The sequence below is a fragment of the Buceros rhinoceros genome, unplaced genomic scaffold (assembly GCF_000710305.1).
Source record: "Buceros rhinoceros silvestris isolate BGI_N320 unplaced genomic scaffold, ASM71030v1 scaffold8090, whole genome shotgun sequence".
Classification (NCBI taxonomy): Eukaryota; Metazoa; Chordata; class Aves; order Bucerotiformes; family Bucerotidae; genus Buceros; species Buceros rhinoceros.
In genome coordinates, this window is record NW_010390175.1 from 97,511 (window position 1) to 121,906 (window position 24,396).

The 24,396-nt window shown below is 38.9% G+C and overlaps 1 protein-coding gene across 1 annotated transcript in view; it reads left to right on the plus strand.

Moving 5' to 3' along the window:
* Positions 1-24,396, plus strand: part of LOC104494009 (low-density lipoprotein receptor-related protein 1B-like) — a gene marked incomplete at its 5' end in the record, with an annotated part of 136,594 nt that overhangs the window by 94,049 nt on the left and 18,149 nt on the right. The window contains 4 exons of the mRNA XM_010136787.1: positions 6,445-6,609; positions 16,204-16,365; positions 21,120-21,294; positions 21,906-22,010. Coding sequence (XP_010135089.1) covers positions 6,445-6,609; positions 16,204-16,365; positions 21,120-21,294; positions 21,906-22,010 — 607 coding nt within the window. The remainder of the gene's footprint in view (positions 1-6,444; positions 6,610-16,203; positions 16,366-21,119; positions 21,295-21,905; positions 22,011-24,396) is intronic.

The window sequence follows — 24,396 nt, forward strand, 5'->3', positions numbered from 1 at the left end:
GACCCCTGGAAAGATCAGAGTTGACATCAAGATCAGCAGCTTGAATTAATACTGGTTTATATTTCCTGGCTGGCTGTCAACCCGCTTGCTGTTAATAGGTTGCTAATAGCCTGCAAACAAAAGACAAGCCAAGCTCTAAATCAGGATTTTTGCTTCAGAAAGCTGCAATATGGAATAGAAAAAGGAGCTGTAGTCTTCCTTCCCTTTCCTGATGAAGAGTTAGAAAATGTGTAAGATTTTTGTTGTTGGTGGTGTTGGTCTGTAATAAAAACCTAATTCCAAGTCAGCTGAAATATTTCTGCTGGTCTTCTAGCCTGTCCCTAAAAGAATGAAATTCAGAACGTTTTAATTTGAGTCATAAGTATCTGAGAAACACTTTTAAACCGATGTATTCGATGGGCTTTGTAACTGGTTTGGTCACAATGTAGTAGGTGTATAGGAGATACAGGTTACAATGATTTACGAATATGTGATCTGAACACATAGTTTATTGTTGAACACATAAAATACCACTGATTTACAGACACCGAAACTGAACATTTTAAGTCTCTTATAGTGGGTGTCATTCATCACGTTGAAATTGAGGTGAGTTTATACTGGTTGTTCTATACTTGCGCAGTAGCTGTTTCAAGTCATATAAGGTCTTTTTATTTTCCAAAATTATTAGTAATTGTAGATATCAAGAAATGGTCCTAAACTGTACTTTTTTATTAATATATAATTCAAGTTAGACTAGTAAACAGTAGTATAGAAAACATTGGTAATACTTTTTAGTGTCGTTAAGAGTTTTGGGTCTTTTAAAATATAGTAAGGAAACTAATAGTAGATTTCCATGACTCAACAGAGTCAAAATGGGACAATCTCCAGTTCCTGTCCATCCTGAACAGTTCCCCCAGTGGAATCTGTGTTCAAAAACTCTGTTCTGACAATGCCTACGTCTCCAACCTTTTGGAAAACACCTTCCAACAAATAATGATTATTTTCAGTATGAGTATTCCATTTTTCACTTTGGGAGTTTTTGGCATGACTATTGTGATGATACCTTGCACTCTTTATACAATTTCTTATTAGTCTGTCTACCTCAAGGTTGGTGACTGGGAGGTAATCTCAGTCTTGGTCTGTTTCTTGTGACTACCTCAAAAACTGACTCAGATTCCTGTTCATTGGATTGTTGTTTGTTTGTTTTAAAGGCAAATCAAGCTAAGTTTTTAAATTCCACACAATATTACTACCGGCTTGATCCATGGAGTTGATTTCTCCTCACAAGTTTTATGCAAGGTATTCTAAATATTGAATCCTCAGTGGCTTTCTGGAAGACTGAATCCAGATTGCATCAGACAGCTGTTTCACCAGCATCTCACACAACTGATGAGAAACAGCTTTTGGTTTGATTTGGCTTTTTCAAGCCAGAGTTATTACAACATATGTGTGTGTATCATTCAGAACGTTTTTATGACAAAATGACAGCGAGTTCCTGTGTGTTCTTAGATAAGCTTCCATCTCATTCCTCACTAGATGACTATAATTGACAGAGCGCAGTTCTTTTGTGGTGTATTTATTGACTGTAGCAGGTTTCACTTTTTCAGTTTAGAAGCTACCCTTTAGCTTTCAAATGTACCTCTTTGTTTTCCTGAAAAAGACCGCTGGATTTGCATCCGTTAGGTTTATTGTATCTAATTGCCTTAGCACAGTGAAGCTAAAAATGTACCAAGAGGTTGCAAACACAGTGACTTGCATTGGAGGAAGAGGGTGAATCACAGCTGAATGGGCAAGAGTAATGAACACTCCCAGGAGCTCTGTATTCTGGAGCTGCACGTTTATCACTTCCATTTTTAGGGAATATTTATGCTTTCTTGACTGGATGGGAAGCCTGAGAAAAATTATGAAGACTCAGATCTGACATTTCTTCTGAAGAGAGACGAAACATTTAATTTATCGTGGTGCTTTCTTGAGCACGTGTCTGTGGGTCTTGCCCACTGCACACACAGATTGCAGGCGGACTAAGTGCTTTGGCTGGAGATGTGGAGGTTAATCCCTGTATAGCCCGCCCTAGGGAGATGTACGAACAAAAGCTATGGTAGTTCAACCCATGCTGTTGTCGTGGGTTTTGTCCTGCTTTCAGACTTTTTAGATATCAAATAGAACAGGGGTCACACAAAAATCTGCTTCTGGTTTGAAAAGAATTATCTTTTGTTTACAGCAGTGTCTTCTCTATTTACAAAGGGGTTACCGTTGGGACTGGTATTTCCCAGAACAGAAGAGAATGGGTTACGTTACAGCGGGAGTCAGTTTTTTCTCACCGTGCATCCTTCTCTTGGCCCTTCTCTTCCATTTAAAATTGTAATGCAAACAGACTTCTAAAAGGCAAAAAAAAAAGTGAAGGAGAAACAAAGAGGAGGATCTGTCTTACAGCATTCAGACAGAATTTGGGGATTACAACCAGTTTTGATAAATTCCAGCATAATGGAGGTCTGGCAGATAGTGAGACCCTTATCTGGAGGGACAGGAAGATTTATACAGCTTTGCCTTACCATTAGAATTCTGGACTCTGTCTTTAAAAGGTGCATTCAGCTCACTGAAAGGTAAGATACACTGTTGTCTGAAGGGTAGGTGAGAACAAATACCTTTCTGCCCCATGAGATGAGTATTTTCCACTGTGGGGAGGGAAACAGTTCCTGTCCCAGAGAATGTTTTTGATAAATCTTGGGCTCTGTAGCGTAATCACTCCATTTAACTGCCTAGTCCAGAAATCAGTGGATATTTCAAAGGGAAACGATAGTAAAAGATGCATTTTTCTCAAGAAGGAAAAGGTTGTTGTAGAAGTGCCAATAAAAGGGTGGGTGGGTATGATTGGGGGAGAGGGATGTGAGATCAAAAAATGGAACAAGTGAAGGGAAAACATACCAGTAGAGTTGACAAAGATTTGTTTTGTGGCTTTACCAGAGTTTCTTTTGTGTAAGATTTTGCTTTTAAAGGAAAGAGTCAAAGATAGAGCAAATAAGCCATAAATCCATTAATTTTTGTGTCAAAGAGTCACCTCAGGAAGAAAAACTTTAAAAAAACCCTGCAAATCAAAGTTACGTGATTCCTTATTAAAGATAAGATTGAAATGGAAAAAGCAGCAGCAGCAAAAGACTAAATAACCAGGCTAGGGGAGAATTTATAAAATTACATGACCTGTAACCCTTTCCTTTCTTTTACGTTAGAGAGATCAAATAGCTAGTCGAGTAGGATAACAAGTGAAATTATTTATGTTTTCATTTCAGAAGTTAAAAGAGCAGCTGTGAGGTCTTTGAGTCCAAGTTCTAGCAAGCTCAGGGCAGTAGTGGATTTACTCCAGATAAAAACTTCTCTGATTATTTAAAAAAAAAAAAAAAATAACAAACTTTGTTCCAGGAGTGGGTACTTATTAGAGCTGTTCCCAGCCCTTCTTTTAGAGGTCTTTTTTCAGTAATTCAAATTAAAATTATTCAGCTTTTTGTAACAGTTCTTCTGTGTTTCTCTCCCGTATTCTTTCTCGTCCTGTCTTCTCCTATGGGAGTGTTCTGGTCTGACTCCCACACAAAGGCATCTGATCCCCTTTTGTACTCAGCTGACGTGGATCCGCAAGAGTAATTTAATTCTTGTATTTACCTTCAGACGACAAAGCGGCAGCATTAAAACCCCTGTATTGTTAAAGTCTAACACAGTGTTTTAAAACTGGCTTATCCATTCCATCTTTCAGTCCTATTTCCTGGCTTATTTAAAGGCCAAAGTTGTAGTAACTTTTCTCTGTTTCCTACTAGATTTGTGTTGAAACTCCTGAAATTAAAATGTTTTTATTGAGAACAAAATCAGTACCAAATTTTAATAATCCTATGACAATACTGAATATCACAAACTTTTATATTTTTTTTTCAGGAACCTTCTCAATTGAGCATTGCCTAAATTTGTAACGTGTATTGCATTTTAAATGTATAAGACATGAGTGTCCCAATCTTGGAAAGCCAGTTGGATTAGAACGTTGTTGCTTTGGGCAGTTTTTGGCTGAGTATGTTTTCCTGAAAATACGAAAGCATGTATTTTTTTGGTGTGGTTAGGGGAACTTTCTAGTTTGTAGTTCATGTTTTATAGTTCTAAACATGCCCTTTGCTACTCTATTTTTCTCCTGAATTCATAGTCTGTCTTAATTATTTTTTTCCTTCCCTAATTTTAGATCTTAATTCTGTGAAATTGCTCTAGAAGAGAAATACAACATGTTTTTAATGTGCTATCAGAAAGGTTCATAAAAATGAGCACTTGTCTGTACTTCGGTGTTAATTATTATGTTTTTATCAAGTTTTGCGCTATAAACTCATGAGTAATGATGAGTAAAACAGATAAGATAAGCAAAAATGGACCTTCTCTCCAATCAAATATGCTACATTATCCATTTAAAGTACTTCTGTAATGAGTAACTTAAGAATAGTTCATGGAACATCAAAGAAGTTAATGAACCACCCAAATAAATGAAACAGTGAGGCATCCTCAAGATCCCAAACACAAAGTCACTTTGTTACAGCAGATGTATATATCCAGGTTGAATACCAAAAAATCAAGCACACATGGTGTTTCGTATTTTTATTGTAAAACACTCAAAATAATGCTGTGGTAGTCCTTCTCCCACAATAACTTTTAGATTTGTAGTCTGGTTTCAGCTTAATTTGAGAAATTGCCTGAAAGAGGATCAGTTCCCAGAGGTTTTGTTTAAATAGGCTTGATTCGGGTTCCGTGTCTGCACCATCTAAGCGCCGGCCATGACCAGAGGCAGCCAGACCCTGCCGAGGAGGGGCATACACAGGCAGGAAAGAGAGAGTTTTGTGCATCCAAATAAAAGGCTGCTGCCTAAGCACAGTTACGTTACTGGAGTCTGCAGAGTCCCTGCTGGAGAGAACTATTCAGCTAGAGGGCATCTGACATTCCTCAATTCTGCACTTGCAACTCAGTGTGTTTCTCTGAACATCAAAAGTGAGTTGGTGTGTCTGTGTCAGCCGTTTAGACCTCCACAAGTATGGAATCATAGAATCACAGAACGGTTTGGGTTGGAAGGGACCTTCAAAGGTCATCTAGTCCAACCCCCCTGCAGTGAGCAGGGACATCTGCAACTAGAGCAGATGCCAGAGCTGCCCAGAGCTTCGACCAACCTGACCTGGAATGTTTCCAGGGATGGGGCTTCTACCACCTCTCTGGGCATCAAATGGAAACCTTGACTCTTTTTTGTTAGTCATTTAATTAAAATAGATTAATTCAGCAGCACATCTGCAGCTGGTGGGTATATTACTGGAGTTCTCAGTGTTTGTGGTATCCCTCTTGTTAAAAGCCGAGTAGGCTCAAATGCTGGATTAGTTAGGAAGCTGTCTGGCTTCACAGGATTTGTTTTGCTGTGTGAGAAATGAAAGGTCTTATTGCTGAAAGCATGTTTTGGGCTGGAAAGGTGCTTGTCTCTTTCTTTAGGATTACAATTACTTGGATTTTTGAGCATTGTGTGTGTGCTAGTCTATAATTAACTTCTTGTCGGTGTCGTTGGATTATTTTATGTCTTGTTCACTGAAATGAGTAGAGATTTATTTTTCAAAGCGTTTCCAAGACAGGCACAACTCTAATTGCAAAACAGCTTTATAGAAAAATTGAATCTGGCCTAATCAGAATTTGTGTCACCTTGTACCTCACCACTAAGACAGTGGCACTACTGCCATAAACACTCGGTGAATGAAGAGCAGCAGCAGTATCTCACTGATTTTACAGACTGAGCAGATGAGAAAAAGAATAAATCAGAAAACATGGTTTAGGAGCAACAAGTTAGCATGCAAACATCAATTTTTGAGGAGGATTTAAGGGCTAAATAATTTCCTTTTAAATATTTTGGATAGGGTTTAGTTAAGAAAGGTGTTTGTTAATAGAAAGAGTGGAAGAGAGGTCCAAAAACTCAAATAGGAAAAGGCTGAGGTCACTAGATAACGACTGGGAAGTTTTCTGAGATCCCCCAGGTGAAACCAACATTCAGTTTTTCATTTCTTCAACTAGGAATGATAGTTTCCACAAGAATTCATGCTGTCTTTGCTGACTCACATCCTAAGGAGGTCACCTTCCCCGGCATCATTTGGATGAAGCATAACGGCCAGGCACAGCCCTGGCTCGGTGGGTTACAGTCTGCCAGCCCTGCTGGACAGGCTAGCGCAGCCCCCACCGGCTCTGCAGCTCTCGACAAGCTTTCCAGTGCTTATCGTCTCCTTAGTGCATAGGGTTTTTTTCTAGCACTGTGGAAACAGAAGTGATAGTTTACCTTCTCCATTTTGAGCAATGACATTCCACCCACCCCCTCGCAGTGACAGAGATCCGTAGCTCTGTTGAAGATGCAACGTTCTGCTTTGCCAGTTACATGAAAGGAGGCTGTTGAAAACAACTCTGTGTGTGCTCTTGCTGCAGATGACTCCTGTAAGTTAACCTGTGAGAACGGAGGAAAGTGCATTATAAACGAGAAGGGGGATCCCCGATGTCACTGCTGGCCAAGTTACTCGGGTGAAAGGTGTGAAACGAACCATTGCTACAATTACTGCCAGAACGGAGGAACCTGTGGGGCCTCGCTCCTCGGTAAATATTTCTGAACACCTCGATCTTACTATTATACCTCCCCTAACTCAAATGTTTGAATTTGTTCCGTGTTCGTAATGTCTTTTTCTCTTTGTAACTTATTTGCTTTGTCTGTATTTAACATGCAAAATAGCAGTGTGTACCATACACATACTTTATCATCAGTAGTGTTTTTCATTCCTGTTTCTCGGTGTTTTAGCAGAATTAAGCTCATCCCAGCAAAGGGACCGTGTAAGTAAGTATTCAGTGTAAAGATGTGCATGTTGAGGTGTAGAACTGGAATCGTAATGCCTAAGATGCAGTCAGACTACATCTGGAACAACCCCACACATCCTGCTCTCTCTCAATTCTTCCTCTAAGTTTCTACGTGCATACGCAGAGATAGTTCCCTAAATGAGTTGTGTGACCCCAATCTCCTAACTTTTTCTTACTGGAATTCACAAAACGGACAGTTTACTCATCTAATTCTCAAGAAGATTTAGTTGATCAGAACGGAGATCCTTTGTTTTCCTGAAAGAATTTGAAATTACATCTCTTATCTTCAGGGAGGTTATCTGAACTGCCCCAAAGTGGGCATTTCACAGTTGATCTTTGTCCCCAACACGTAAGCCATTGTAGCTTGTGTAATGCAGTTAGTGTTTGGGCTAGAGAGGGAAAATGTGATAAGAAGTGCTCTAAAATCTAGTAATTCTGTGAGAAAGAAGTGAATTCTATTTTCTGCTCCAAAGAATATTTAAATATTTGATTCAAAGTAGGACAGCTGGAGAAGAGTTTGCTGTCTAGTCTTTCCTTCTCCGAAGCCCATCAGCTGCTGAAGATAATGTAAATCATTTTCTCCTTTGTGACGAGGTGACAAACATCCTGATCTCTGAAAGAAAAGTACAGGCACCTGACTTCAGAACAGGAGCTTGTGACTGTTGAGTGAGAACAGTGAGAGCTCCCTGTAATGCAGAATTAGGTGTCTTAGTCTCTGTGACGGAGGGGACTTAGATCTCAATGTTTTCCTCAGCATTCCATGCTAATTAATTTTAGCTTATATAATTTCGTAATTTAGCTTCACTTATGCTGGCTTCTCTGGAGCCACTTCTCATTTACTGAGATGTGGTGGCAAAAATCCAGGTGAATGCACAGGTAGCAATCTGTTGTGTGCCAAGCGGGAGTTTTCGGTTTCGAGTACTGGAGGGTTAACAATGTTGTTACTATTAACATCATTATTAGTGTTAAATATTAGAAAATGAGTATTACTTGTGCTTGGAGTTGATTAATTATACTTGAATCTGCTTCTAACAGCTGTGGAACTCCTGGCACAAATGATAAGCAGAGATTTTTATCAGTGTAGAGAGATCAATACATGCTTAGTGAGGACAAGCAAGTGAATGAAAGTGAGTCACGGGTGATTTAAATGATGTGCAGAGCTTCCTTGGAGAGGATGTTTACTCCCACATCTTTACAGGTCTGGCATTTAATTGATACTTCTGTGGGGTTAAAAGGCTTCATAAAATTAGTAATTCCTAGAACTCAGCTTGGTTCTGAATCCTGCAGAGAGCCCCAGGGTTTTATTTAATCCTTTTCTTTTGGCAGTAGCCCTAGGTCTCACTCACCTCCAGCAGCTCGAGTTTTCTTTACCAGGCGCCTGACACTTGCTGGGCTCGCACACCTATGCTATCGGCTGGATTGTGGTAGTTTTTTTTTTTTCCCCCTGCTAAATGCAGTTTCTGAAATCTCTCAGCCTCACTGAAATAATTAGTGCAGTAGGACTGGTCGCAGGTGAGTAAAGGAGAGAGATGAGCAGATTCCACAGTGTGCTTCTGCTGAATTGTGAATCGTGGACGCAGCTGCTGCGGGGGGCCTGGAGATGCTTGGTGTCAGGCAAAAGAATAGGCCTGCACAAAAATGCATCAGCATAGCGTGGATGTCACCACAGCCCACATCTCACGGTTCAGTTGCCTCATTTGGGGGAATCTGAACCATGAACTGCAACTAGAGTTTACTGTTCCACACCTGGCCACGGTGTGCCAAGCCTTTATGAGCCAAGACCAGCATAGAGCTGGTTCTAATGACTCTTACTGGGCATAGGTGCTAATAGGAGTATTCTTCTGCTGTGCTGTGTCCACTTTCCCAGTTTAATCAAAGCTTTAATAATCACGTTTGAAGTTAACCAGATTTCCTACCAGCCATTTCCAATCCGTGAAGGTAGCTGTGCCTTGAAGCCTGTGCCGTAACTTTCGTGTGCTGGAGGTATGGGAAAAAACCCTATGTATCTCTCTAAATCAAAGTAACTCTATCCAGCATTTCAGATAAAATTTTCAAATTGATCCTCATCTCATGTTCCTTGCATGCCCCTTGGACCCTGTAAATACTCTGTTTAGAAGAAATAGAGAATTCTTACGAGACTGTATTTCTTAACTGTATCAGGCCATAAATAGTGTATTACTGAGAGAAACTAGCATGTCAGCGAGATGTCCTCTTATCCTAGTTTAATCCGTGATATACTAAGGGCATTATGTATTTTACAGAGGGAAACATAACTGGACGCCCCCAAAGCACTGGAAACTGTAATTAAGTCTACAAAGCCTAATTCCTCAAGTGCTTTTGCTCTTTCCAGTTAAATACACGCTGTGCAGGGCATGTCATTCAGTCCTTGCGCTCGATGAGTGCACACTGAACTGCAGTTCACTGGGCTGCTCACACCATTCCCAGTTTGGACCCAGACCAGAGCAGCATTCATCACTTCCTTCTCGTTGTCTCAGCCGTCAGGGCAGAGTCGATCTGCTTTTAAGGGTCATATAAGAGTCACTAGTGTCCGTGTTTACGTTCTTCTTGCATGTTTGCTACCTGTAGGAATAAAAAGGTTCCTTATGACCAGGAATTGCTTAGTTTTCCTTAATGGTTGTAGAACTTCACATCTAGAATATCGTGTCTAGAGTTATAATACTGAGTCCTTTCAGGTTGACTTGTCTGCTAGCAACAGGTACATTGCACACTTTTTTTCTTTTTGGTAGGGAATTCCCTCACATTTCTGGAAAGTATAAAATTACTATTTTAAAAATAAAGTCAGCTCGATATAATTTTAATTGGATCTCTTGTGCTATTCCTATCTGTGCATACCACCTCCTGTGCTACAACGCTCACAACCAGTCCCTCAAAAGGCAGCAGTTATACTTTTGATCCATTATACAATTGGATCATCAAACTGTCCTGCTAAACTGATGCAATCAAGTTCCACAAATTTTCCCAATTTTCTCTTTTTATTTTAAATTAATTTTTGTTCAGAACAACGAAGCTTTTTCCTCTGGAAGTCGCAGAAGCTGTACGTGTGTGAGTGCCAATCCAAATCCTATCTGCAAGAGAGAAATGACCTGCGATAATTCTGGCTTGCTTGACTCTTAGAAGCTCTGATTGCCCTTATCAATTCCCCTCAATTATCAATTCCCCTCAATTATCAATTCCAACTCAAACAGCTTTGGTGCAGTCAACCTATCGAGTGTCATACTCCACACGTGCCCTTCGGAAAGCTTAGGGACTGTCAATAAATTTAGCCTCACAGGGAGATGAGCTTCTGCTGGGAGTGTCCCTAAGAGTCAGGGAATTTCTGAATTACTGTTGGCTTACGGCTCAAAATCTGAGGAGGAGATAGCCTGAAAACAAACCTTTCATCCTACTCTGATATAAATAGAATGATGCAGCGCATGAAATGCTCTTCTGGTGAACGTGTGTGTTCTAGTGAACATGTAAATCCTGTTCTCTTTCACCACCTAATGTATAATAGTAATGTGATAACTAATTAAGTAAATTGCAGAGTATTACTCATTTTTTAAAAACATGATTGTGCTAAATCTTTGCTGGATGTGTTAAGTTGTAGAACCTCATTATCTGCACACAAATGTTAATTTGTTAAACAAATCCCGCTGGCAATTCAGGGATTATTCACTGTTGGTTTACTTACTGCTAAGCCTTTTGGCAAATTCTTATGTGAACATAATATAGCTAGAGATTGGGGCAGCTTTAATTAAAATTTATAAGTTTATGACAGTTGTATTGAACTACAATAATTGAACAAAGAAAACATCATCAGTTAATTAAAAGTACACATCTGAGACATGTAATTAAAAGTTTGGGTATAATAATGAACACATTCCAGTAAGCCAAATTAATAGGAAATTGGAAAAAAAAATAGATGTTACCAGAAAAATGCATTTCCTTTCTCTTTACAGTTTAAAGTAAAAATTTTGGAGCAATCACTTACTGAATGTCTTGAACACATTAACCGGATTTAGCTTGTTCACAAAATTAGATGAAAATGTATTTATACTATATTTACAGGACAAAGAGTCCATCTAACCATCTGCTGATGTCTGTGTCAAAATGAGTAAAAGAACTTTATGTTGTTCCACTAAATGAAAACTGATGAAATATTCTCATTATATTTATATATAAACTAGATATTATTTAATATTCTATTTTACAAGCAAAACATGTTGAGTTTGGGACACGATGGTGCATACTGAAAACACTGTCAGGGAAGAACCTGTTTACTTTGCTAGTGTCATATCGGCCCCAGTAGTCCCAGGGGGATGCCAAATCTTGTCACCAGCTCGGGGACTGTGGGAGGGGGCGAGGGGTGGGGTTTAGCGAGATGTCGAGGTTGTCTGGTCTGTCCGGTCTGGAGTGCTGCTGAACTCACGGTCCCAACAGAACCACCACAACCAGCCTTGGAAAGAACAGCCTTTGAGATGACCCTGATGTATTCTGAGATTGTTCGTTTCTCCATTGCTTTCACAACATGGAGGGAATGTAAATCTGTTGGGACTGATCCCCGTCAGCTCACCTACTAATGATATACAGTAACTCTCCCCTACTATTGGTTCAATAGATCTAATTATGGTTCGTCCGCCACTCGGAAGTGAGTTCTTGTGATTCCCACAGGTTGCTGATAACTGCTCCAGAAGACGTGGTGTTACTTACAGTAGGCTGGTGTAGTGCCACATTGTTTTCTTTAACTGACAGCAAGTGAAATATGCAAATTAAATGAGTGCGTATTCATACGTAACAAAGCCACACGTTGCAGGTGTTGAATTTACCATTGACTGGAAGACATAAATAATCTATGTCTTGATGCAGACATTCATCTGGATGCTCCCATTTTTCAAAACTTTCAGAAAGCTTACAAAAATAGAGCTATTTCTCTGAAATTGTTGTTTTTCAGTTCTGAAATACCTTGTTTGATCATAAAAATACATATTTCTCTGTGGCTTAGGCAGTGACATGAATCAAAGTTTTTCACCTTGGAGTTCTGTTCATTACGAAATAAATGTAAATAGAAGTTTAAGATTAATTATTAGATTCCAAAAAGCTATGACAGAGACAGTGCCATAAAATATTTATTTGCCATTTTTTGAAGATTATTTGAAAAATTATTTGCTATTATATAGCAAATTAAGTTGACTAACCAGGAGTAACTGCAGCTCCTGTAATCAAAACCTAATGGAACGTTGTACTATTTTGATTCCTGTCATCACCTTATGGAGGATTTTTTGTTCTAAGAATGGTAGAAACTGCATTTCATCTTCATGCCAAAAACTTCATGTATTTTCTTCCCCTCCTGCTGCCAAAATTAACTTCATCTCTTCTAGAATCACCATGAAGTATTCTCCTTTAATTTACTAAATTGTGTGCCAAACATTTGGGAAAACATGTGAGAATTTTAAATTCGTTTCAAGTTCTATCGGTTCTAGAATTAAGATAAAGAAATCTGTAAAATACTATTTTAAGAGAGAGGCTACAAGGAGAATCTTCCAGTAAGAGTGACCTTCAAGTACATTGTTTCTCCAGAGAATTTTCATTACTATTTTTGTTACTTGTTTTATATGTCTTACCAGGCACCCTTTAATGTATTCTCTGCAATTAATTTCTTCAGAACTGTTATTCAGAATTATTTTAAATACAAAACACTGCCATGAATACAGGGACTACGTGCATTATATTTCCACTTGCGAATGGGTATAGTGAGAAAATCAGTGTATACGAGAATTGGCTTAGAGATAGTAAATAGCAAAGTGCACGTACCTTTAGTGTAAATCACTGAGAGAAGGGAAATCCTGAACCACAAAAGGTGCTTCTTGCTCTCTCTGTTATTACTGTGGTTTTGAAATATGGTGAAGGTCAGAAATTAAGAGGGATTTTAGTTCTGTGTCTGTACAGCTCTAAGCCCGAAACTTCGTGACCAGGGTAAACACCGAAGTTCTCTGCGTTTGAGAGTACCACGCAGGGTATGCGACAGCTTGGTTAACGTGACTATTTCTTTTGCAAGCATATGTCATAGAATCCAAATATAGATTTAAAACCTCATGGCATTGTTTGTCACTGTTTAATACCGCAGTTTAATAAAACTGTTCTTGGAACCATTCTGTATCAGAAATAATTCATAAGAATAAGACATTAAAATGTCATTATTAGTATTATTTTAGATGCCAAGAGCCTGTGTATGAATGGGCAATGAACTATTAACATTAGTAAAGTCACACTAAATTGAGTGACAAAAATGGGGTTTAGGCTATACTGTATTAAATTTTCATATAACTGTCAGCAGTTTGGCATATTTATCAGCCTACATTAGCAAAGAATAAAATAATCTTTTCTACAAACTAGGAAAATATCATTGCCCCATCATTTTAAAGAATAGAGGAGTATTAATAATAAAATCTGATTACAGACTTCCAGACCTATGTTCTGTCACTATTTTATCTGTTTTGACTGAAACACTGTTTCAGATGCAGGATAGTGTGAACCCCCCTGTCTTGGGGGCAGAAATTTAAATACAAGTGTATACATGGAGAAAAACAAAAAGACATCGGAGTTCAACATCTTTGATTCAATGTTTAGATCACAGGGGACAGATATGAATAACCAGGCTGATGCATATTAAAACTAGTTGGAGCTATTTTTAAGTCAATGGTTTTGTTCCTGCTGTACTCATTAGAGGAAGAGACTAACTGATCTCATGGCCTTTAGGATGATTTGCAAAACACATAAAATTAGCATAGCTTAAAATAGAAAATACAGAAGAGATTTACGTGAAGGGTTTCATGTAAGAATAAGAAGTTAAGGAAAAAGAATAAATAAATTATTCTGCGTGAATTAGAGTAGAAAAAAATGAGGGTGCCTCGCTTGCATTGAAAAATTCTCTAACGAAAATGATATTAAGTGATTGCATAGTATTAAATCAAAGGCAGACCAAAAGAAAATTAGAACTGCTGGGGTTTGTGGAATATTTAGTTTAATCTACGTTACTTTAACGAGACAGCCAACTAAATAGAGAAGAAACAGAGAAAAGGTAAAAAGGGCTGTGCAGTTCAGAGTTTTAGATGCTGCTGCGGTAGAAGACATCAGGATGTGAAGGTAGTTGTGGATGCCTGCAGCAGACATTGTATTAAAATGAAGAGACGATGCAATGAGACAGGAGATCGCAAGGAAGGGACCTAATCATAATGCATCAGTAAATCAGGCAGAGGTAAGGATTTCCTGGCAGATCATGTGACGAAGAGAGAGAATTGTCAATAAAAAGTAACCCTTACATGTTACTTCATTTCACTACTTAGGATTTTGGCTCCTCTGTACATTTTAAACCAAGTCAGGCCCAAGTCGAGCATAGCTTCTCTGGTGTGCTTGCGAACACACCCTTCGTCAGCTAAGATTGTGTGTAGGTAAGAAGTTTCTTCCTGTCTTGTGGAGTGGTGTGAAGTTTTTGAAATGTAAGTAGAAGCATAACTGGTGTCTCTCGTCATTAACGTATTCCCTGACTTTCTGTGATTTCTTTTGGACTCTGCAGTCCTATCATTATCTTGATTGGGCTGTCAATAATAAAATCTAACATGCCTGTAAGTCCAGTCCAGAGGGCTTCTGCATCACTCTCACAGTTTGCTATGCAGGTAACTTGCTAATCTGACTGACTTTAACACCTCTTAACGTGTAGCCCTATTCTGTCACCAGCAAAGACCAGGTATCAAGGAAATGTGCATTAGTGTTACAACAGCCGATTAGTTGTTGTCTTTTTCCAAATTTGCTATAGCCAGTGATATTGATGTTCCCATTCAAGACTTAGACGTTTTGATCCTCCATCTTTGTTCTTAGACTTCTACAATTCGTCTAAAGCAGATGTGTTACTGTTTTGGTTTTCTGTAGTCTGCTTACGAGGCATTCCTTGTGTTTTGCCTGATACCTATTTACTCTTCGACTGTGCATTGTCCCTTACTCAGAGATACGGTATTTCTGTGAATTTACCAAAAGGGATGAGTCTTTGCTTGTCAGTTATCCCTCACTCTGCAGTGACCCAGTTAAGCTCTTGATTGTACTTGCCAGCAGGTTGGGTTCCTTATGGTTCAAATGAAGACCATCCTGCCTGCCCTTTATTTCAGAAGCGTGCTCAAGTCCTGATTAATTTTCATCCTTCCTTGCACATCTTGGAAGCCAGGAAGACGAAGTGTTAATCTTGGTCTGTTTTCCCTAAATTTAAGAAAATCCTAAACGCTAAATAAAAGAGAAAGGAAGGAGGGTGGGAGAGGAAGAGTGTTTTGGGGAGAGATAAACAAGAATGAGAATAGATTATTAGGAAGTGAGAAGGGAAATGGGTAGTTGAACACATAAGGTCATTTACTTGAAGAGAAGATTGCAAATGAGATATAAAAGCAAAGTCAGGAGATAGGACAACATTTATGAGATCTGGAAGTTTGTTTTAAAGACGGTAAGCCTTAAGAAAAAAGTCAGGGGAGAGTGGAAGAGTTTAATAAAACAGTGGAACTGTAACAAAGCTATAAATCTTTTGGATGTGAGATTTAGATAAGGAAAAAAATGGGAAAATTAAAATAGGGAGGAATCATGGGAGGAAAACACATTGGTGTTTAAACACTGTTTTAAAAGACTTCAAAAAAGAAGCTACAGACTAGGAGTTCATTTTGTGCAAGTGTTCATCCCTGGGTGTTCATTAATTTCCAGACATTGAAAACTGACCTTACAGGCATCTTTGGTCTGATAAGGGATGGTAATTTTTATTTTATGGTATTTATTAAATAACAAAACAGACCTAGATATTTGCGGTTTAGTGAAACTTGTTATGTAAAGTTGGCTATTAGTGCATTAGTCAATATTTGTATATTCAGGTGATTGTATGTAAATGTTGGTAGATTTGAGAATAATGGAAGAGGCATCAACGTTGATTATACAAACATTAATCCCCTGCAGCTGAAGAAACCCAGCCTGGCAGGACGATTTGAAGAGCTTAGTTGTATCTGAAATTCCTGCTTAAGACCATCTTTTAAAATAATTCCCAAACAGTCGATGATATATTCACTAGTGCAGAATTTATAGATGCACTTTTTGACATGTCCATATCCTTACAGTGCTAAGTTTTTTTTTTTTTGAAAGTTCTGAATTCAAGTAATGTTTGCAAACATACGTTTTGTTATTGTCTGGAGACATGTAGTTGGGCTCGTACATCAGACCTTGCTACTCTTATGATAGATCTATCTATGCTTAAAGTGCTGATTATTGTTTTAATGTTTATTTTTGTCATAAAATACTTTTCTTTGTTTTGAATAGGGAGGCCTACGTGCAACTGTGCGCTGGGTTTTACGGGACCAAACTGCAATCAGACGGTCTGCCACCATTTTTGCCAAAACAGAGGAACCTGCAGCGTCACTGCTGGGAATCAACCTTTTTGCAGCTGCTTGCCTGAGTACACAGGAGACAGGTGTCAATACTGTAAGTAATCTCCACAAGCTAATTAATCATTAATAATCATTATCCAGATTTATAATGAACGTTCTACAAAATGGAAGTTTACCATGAGTTGAGTGAGTGGGGTTGGACTAAATGACTCTTAAATGTCCCTTCCGATCTTGAACACTCTGTGATTCTACGGGGTGGTTTATGGCATGCGTTGCTAAATTTAACTCCAAAATTATTTGTATTGCTACGGGAATGTATCCAACTGATCTCTGAACGTATTCACACAATATCCATCTACATGTGGAGGTGAAAGAGAGCTTTTTAAGGAAAGATTTGTTTATTTTCTTGAATGAATATGTACAATGGGGCTGTACAAGTCAGCTTACTTTTTCAGTAGAAATGAGATAATTGAGTTAAAATTGTCTATTCCAGCTTCTCCTATTTGTTAATCTGTGCTGGTGGAATATCTAAACACAGTGAATTGACGCAATTGGTTAAAGGATTTCTCTGGTATCCCTTATCATTGCAGACACGTGTCTCAAACTGCTACCCTACCTTTTCTTTTTACTTCTAACTCCTGCAAACATTGTATCAACAACTGCTTTGAGTTTCTTGCCCCTCTATTCCTTCATCTTTCTCAGTCCAAGGTATTCTTGAGTATGGTTTCTGCCCCCTCCTGGTACTGAAAACCAGGATTTCTAAGCATTACTCTTGTTTTAGTCTCAGGACTTAGATTCTCTCCTCTGCAGCTGAAGTTCTCCCTAGTCTTTCACTCCACTGACCCACCAGTCTCTCCTCGCTGAGACACTGTTTTCCAAAGGATTCTATGTCTTTAGAAAGACTCTTGAATTTTTCTACTTCTGTTACGTAGTAGGGTGGAAAGAAAATGATCAACCAATAGGCCTTCTGTTCTTACTCCATTTGTTTTTCTTTTCTCCCCGTGCTTTCTCTCAGCATGGGTCACCATTGTCTCTTTTCAGTAACTCAAGACATTTAAACATAATGTTGAATGTCTTCTTTTGGTCAATCATTTCAAAATTACTGTCTGTCGTCTTCATGTCTCTTCAAGATGAGGACTCACTAGCAACCCAAACCTAAAACTGGTTATTTTTCTGAGATCACAATTATTTTTTTTTAATCTCCTTTATTCTACCTCTGCTTTACCCAGGTGGCCAAGAAGGTAAATGGCATCCTAGCTTGTATCAGAAATAGTGTGGCCAGCAGGAGCAGGGAAATTATTGTCCCCCTGTACTCAGCGCTGGTGAGGTCACATCTTGAGTACTGTGTCCAGTTTTGGGTCCCTCACTTCAAGAAGGACATTGAGGTGCTGGAGCGTGTCCAGAGAAGGGCAACAAAGCTGGTGAAGGGTTTAGAAGAACCTGTCTTGTGAGGAGCAGCTGAGGAAACTGGGATTGTTTAGTCTGGAGAAGAGGTAGCTGAGGGGAGACCATATCACTCTCTACAGCTCCCTGAAAGGACATTGTAGGAAGGTGGGGGTCAGACTCTTCTCCCATGTTACAAATGACAGGACGAGAGGAAATGGCCTTAAGTTGCATCAGGGGAAATTTAGGTTGGATATCAGGAAATATTTCTTTACCCAGAGGGTCATTAAGCATTGGAACAGGCTGCCCAGGGAGGAGGTGGAGTCCCCATCCCTGGAGGGGTTTAAAAGCCGGGTGGGTGTGGTGCTGAGGGACATGGTTTAGGGACCCTGGCAGTGCTGGGTGAACGGTTGGACTCGATGATCTTAAAGGTCTTTCCCAACCTTGTGACTGTAATGCCCTGAACTAGAGGACTGCCACAGTGCCTGTTGTAGAATAGAACATTAAATGTGGAAGCCATCATCTCTTTTGTACGTAATTCAGTGAATTTGCTGCAGAATGCTAGATTCAAACAAAATGAAAGGGAAATCAGCTGTTGTAACAGTCTGGTTTAGAATAATCTACAAGATACAAGAAGTATTTAATTTTAGTGAAGGGTCTGTCAAACAAGGAAAAGGTTAGTGTGTATCTTAAGCAGGGTTTGTACTGAAGTAAACTGAATGTATTTCCAGTTGGGAGACTGTGAAATAAATTGAAACCTTTAAATGGAAAACCAGCAGTAATTGTGATTCTCTCCCACTTGGTATTAAACAAACTGCATGGATCCACAAATAACTATCTGCAAACACAATTGGGTATTTGAAAGCAGTATAGTACATAAATCATGCATAGACAGACAGATTAAGAAAAAAACATTTGCTTGAGGCTTACCCAAAACCAAACAATTTGTTTCTAGTTGAATACTTCTGCAAACAACTTTTTATTTCTTTTTTTTTTAAGGATTAATTTTAATGTACATTTAGGGGTACTTTTTAAACAGTGCTTATGATCAGATTTGGATCGTCTGCTGACGCTTTGGAAAAATGCCACAATACAGAGACTTGAACACATTGTAAAATACAAAATAAAATTAAGATTTTATTTATTTAAACCTTATCACTTTTAGGGGAAAAAAAGAGTCTTACAATCTTTCAGAATATTTATTTTTGTGGCCAATAACAGTTCTATGAAATTGTACAAGTCTACAGTTCATAATGTGCACATAAATTCACATCTGTGATTTTTTGCTTTATTAATCACGTTCGCTTTGTATGTGTGTTAGAATATATTAGTACAGCATTATTGCAGAGACTGGTTGCCTCTAAGATACCTTTTTCAGTCTTTCTATGATATGATTGAAACTAGTTCACATGCAAAGGATGATACATGAAGGTGCATAGGTATTTTACTCATGCTCCCAAGCTGAAAATATTATTAGCGGTTTTTTTATGGCAAGGAGAAGACATTTACTTGCAGCACTGCCAGATTGCAAAGATCTTATTTTCCTCATACTTATCGTCTCCAATTACCCAGTGTAGAGTTTCTCCTGTGATTAGTTCACATAAGGGCTAATAACCAAAATGTGTGCTCTGTGTCAAGGCGCTGGCACTGCTGAAATAAATTTAAGTGAATGAATTTACATAAAATTCTGCTAACATTGCGCACGTTGTTATATACACATGAATTTGATATATTTGAGTATAACTCTCTATTCTAAATTCCTGAAATAAGACATACAGGCTAGTTAGTGTTCATTTCTTGTATCACTGGAGGCCCAAACATCCTAAAAAATAGAAAACATTTTCATGCAGTTACAGTCATTCCCAGTGGATATAGCGATCTCACAAGCTGTTACTTTCCCTGAAACTGAAATTTCTTTCTTTAGGGGGGGTGAAGAAAAATATTTTTGTTTCATTACAGTTCAAATGTACATATGCATTTTAGATACAGCAGAATATTGAAAGCGTTTGTGACTACAATCAACAGTAAAAAACAGTAACAGTTTGAGTATGAGCTTCCTCTTCGTAGGTTTGGGGGTTTTTTTCTCCTAATGTACACGGAAACATTTCCCCTTGTAGCGCCTTTTCCATAAAATGTATCTCAATATGAACTTGCCAACGACAGTAATTTTTCTTCAAAAAGCAGCCCCCCTGCTGCAAATTACCATTCTGTACCTTGAACTGGGGAACGGCAAACAACGAACTGCTTCACTTAGAGTCCTTTAAGCCTCTGTGCTTGCTCATAGCGGTTCCATAAGCAGGGGAGTCCACAGCCTGCGTGGGGAGGTGGAGATACACAGAATAACCAGACAGAAAGAACTCCTTCAACAGCCGCGCTTTGTCCTTTAACAGAACTTGTCCGGCATAGTGAGTACCAATGGCACGACAGTGCAAATTGTGTTTTCCTCTTGGAGATACCCTCACAAATCCCCTATCCTGAATACACTCAGTAAAATACATCAGTTTTAGTAGTCTCCAATTTGCCACTTCCAACATGCCCCCCGTCAAACGACAGCTTGAGAGTTTTCACTGCTGGACTCAGGGCTGAGGTTGCCATTTCATGAAATCACGGACTGGTCGAACACCTCCTCTGTGAGGTCAGGCTGAGAGAGTTGGGGTCATCGAGCCAGGAGGAGAAGGCTCCGGGGAGACCCTGTTGTGGGCTTTCAGTACTTAAAAGGGGCCTTGCAGAAAAGATGGGGAGAGAGTCTTTATCAGAGTTAAGATACCAGTATATTGTCGCTCTGGAAGCTTCTTCAGTTAAGCAACTTGGGTTTTTTAAAGGCATATGAAAAAAATGAGGCAGTTACTGGCACTTCTGAAGAAGCTCCTGAACTCAGTTCACTACTCGAAATCTCTGTCCTGCTGGATTTAAGCAGTTAAATAAGTTAATGGAGTCTTGCACAGTCTATAAAGATAAGCGTGTATATAGTTTTTGTAGAACTTATGGATTATGTCTTTATATATTATTATTAGAACTTCGTGAAATTTTAATATGTAGATAAATGAAAATAAAACCTAATTATTTCAAAATACTGTTTCCATTTCACTTTAGCATAATGCTGTTAACGGTAATGTGAATGTATCAGAAGACTTTTATTCGGCCAATGTCCCATTAAATACATTCACACTGCTCTTCTTTTCTCATCAGTGGTGTTTATATTATGGGGATGATGCCATAAACAGTTAGACAAGTAGAAGGAAAGAAAAGTCTTTTACGAGTTGAATTTTCTTTCTATTTCACTTCTCAAGACTACGTCATTAATATATTATGTATCTGGTTATGGAGTATTCTTGATTCTTCTATTTGCCAGTGAGCCACCAGCTTCATTTATCATTTTGGTTTTGTTACAGTATATCTTAGAAAATAAGGGATTATTTTTTATATGATACTCCTTTTAGTAACTAGCTTTTGTGTTGCTTGCAGATGTTTGCCACCATTATTGCGTGAATTCTGAATCCTGTACAATTTCTGATGATGGAAGTGTAGAATGTGTCTGTCCAGTACGATTTGAAGGTCCAAAATGTGAAGTGGACAAGTGTATCAGATGTCACGGGGGACACTGCATAATAAACAAGGACAGTAATGACATACTATGCAAGTAAGTGTGTGTAGGGGGGTTGTTTGTGTGCAAAACCGTGTATTTAATTATATTGTGTTGTCCTTTGTATCTGTTAGACAGTGGCTAGCCCCTGAACCAGTCACATCAGAACAGTTCCCTTGCGTGGCTCCTGCTCACGCAAAACCCACTTGCTCCTGCCTTTTTAAACCAACTTTTGGAGCACTCCTCACTGGGGAAAGCATAATGCAGCAGGAGACTGAATGGGTCTTCACTTGGAAAAATCGGAATATTTGATACAGTTACCAGTGGAGTTTTACCACACTGTTGAAATTTGTTCATTCCATGGTATCTGTGGCAGTGATAGAGACATCCTGTGTATATGTGCATGTGTAGTAAGATGTGCTGCTATATTGCTGGGTGATTATTTTGTATAATAATAGTTTATTTCCATGGAAGAAAAGAGGGAAAATGTCTCGTGTAATAAGCTTCCTGCCTGTGCTAGCTTTTCAGTGGAAACCTGGAATTCTTGCCATCAGTAGATCTTACGCATATCATAAAATCAATATTTTAATATATAGCTAATTATAAGGTAATTCAGCAGATCTAATAAAATTTTGGGTGCTGTTTGTATTTTTTCTTAACCACAACAGTTGCACTAATGGAAAGATTGCCTCTACCTGTCAGTTATGTGATGGCTACTGCTACAATGGTGGTACCTGTCAGCTGGACCCAGAGACAAACGTACCTGTCTGTCTGTGAGTATCCTGCATCGTGTAGATCATTGAAATATCTGTGTGCCAACAAACATAACTTTATTATGCATGTGTCTGTATTTTTGGTCTCTCTGGGATGTTTAACATGCTGATTGCAGTCATAACTTACAGTGCTTTTTCCTGCTGTTTCTGTAACCCAAAACTTTGTCCACCTTTTGGCAACTTGTGTGTTGAAAGGTGGAACTATATTGTGGATGCACAGAGATACAAAACCAGATCTTCTGAGACTTCTAATAATTTCAGGCCAGATCTAGAGCCTATTTAGGCATTTATTCATTAATAGAATCTTGAGGTATAAGATGGTTGATCTCCCCTGCTTCTCAAAGGTGGATTAAGTCTTTTCTCCTGTAGAGATGGTCAGAGGTGGGGGCAATACGCTCCTCCTGACGGCTAGAGAATGGGACAAATAACATCAGTCTTTATTTCCTTTATGGGTCTGAGGATATGCTCACGTATCTCTTGTTGCTGCCCTGACCTTCACACTGCCCACGGTAGTTTGGCTGTTCTGTGGTGAGATTGCAATCTCCCGCTTGCACCATAGTTAGAGAACAGTTCAGATGCTTTTCTACAGCCCAGACATTAAATACCAAAGGAGAAGGGGTTCTGTAGGTTAGTCAGTGCAGTACTCTCTGAAGATGTAGAAAAGCCTACGTCCTAATCCTTTCTTGAGAGCTATGGTGTGTCTTCTTTTACAGCTGTTAAATACAAAATACAGAAGTAGTCACTGTAGCAAGAAATTAATTTCTTTCCTGCTCTCAGTTACACTGAGCTACCTACTCATACTCCCTGTTTTTGTTGCTTTTGCCTAATAAATGATCCAATCTTTTCCTGCACTGCTGAAAAGCTTCATTGTGGAATAGTCTTCCACTTCTCCGAACAACCCGGAGGTCAGGGCATCCTCCAGGAACAAATGAGGTGTTGGAAGAGAGAATTGGACTCGAGTGTCTTATTTCCAGGGTGACACGAGTAAATTGTTGTCCAAAGGGATCTGGCATTACAATGTTGTAAATACAGGTAGAGCCATCCCTTCATCCTGTTGATGTGTATGAGGTAGGTGATGGTGAACGAGAGTGCCTGGTGTATTTGGACTCTCAAGGAAGTTACATAGAGAAATGCCTGGACTTTGGAGTCTGACCAGTGTAAGAGATGGACTGACTGTTCCTCCCTGTGAGAGCTCAAACACTTCTGAACGTGCAAAGGAGCAAAGCTGTAGTTGCTGCACTGTTGAAAAAAAGTTGTCAGTAGATGTTTGCAGCTTTGGGGCTGGAAGCAGTGGAATGCACTTCTGCGTGGGAGTCTTGCTGAAAATGCTTTACATACCTACGTTTCTTTTTCGTTATTATTTTGATCCAGTCCTTTTTGCCTGTTATTTCTATCTACTTATATGTATTTAGCTGAGGACTAGAGAGATTCATAAATCTCAGCAAAAGGAGAAGGTCCAGATACGATGATTGTCCGGTGATGCATTTGCTTAAACACCTAGAATGGCTATTTTGGAAGCTTGTAATTCTTCCTTTCTTTTTCTTTCTACAAACTGGCTTATTCTTTTTCAAATTCATATGGAACACCATAGCATCTCAAGGAAAAAACAAGTTTCATATCTTAACTTGTGTATGGATTTACAAGATATAAATGCTGCAGCATACACCAAAAACTGGTAACAATGCAAAGAAAATGGACGTGAACTGTTTTAAGGCCATTGCACTCTGGATTGATCAATACAAATGTGTGGCATATTTGACAATAACACTTTGTTAATAATGTTAGATTCCTGAACTCATCAGTTGATACAGGCCTGTTGTTTTAAAACTGTTTGAGCAACGCTGATGAGCAAACTTTTCAGTATAGTCAGCACTAGTTCAGTATTAATTTTGTTATCTGTGGGTGTGTGCTGTGTGTGTGTTGCCATCATTTTATGTAATGCCTGTAAAATCTGTTCAGCAAAAGGTAGAATATTTATATAGGTCTATTTTACTGAAATTCTGCAGATGCTCTGTGGGGTTTAAAAGTCAGCGCTGTGACCAGAAAGTGAACCCTTGTGATTACTACTGTCAGAATGAGGGAATTTGCACTTTAACTGCGTTTAATGAACCGAGATGCAAGTAGGTTTAACCTTCCACTTAATGCTGCACATTCTGTGACATCATTTCAGGCCACAGTTCATTGGTTCAAGTCATGCACATTCACATACATTTCACGATATCTACTTAATCTGGGGGCTCATTTCTATAAACACACTTACCCTTTGGTAGCTGCACTGATGAGTATATTTACATAATACTTCTGGAGTATCTGTATCATTGGAGGAAGAAATAAAAAGCTTTATTTTTAATCAGTGAATTGAAAATACTGAAAATGCCGCTTGGCT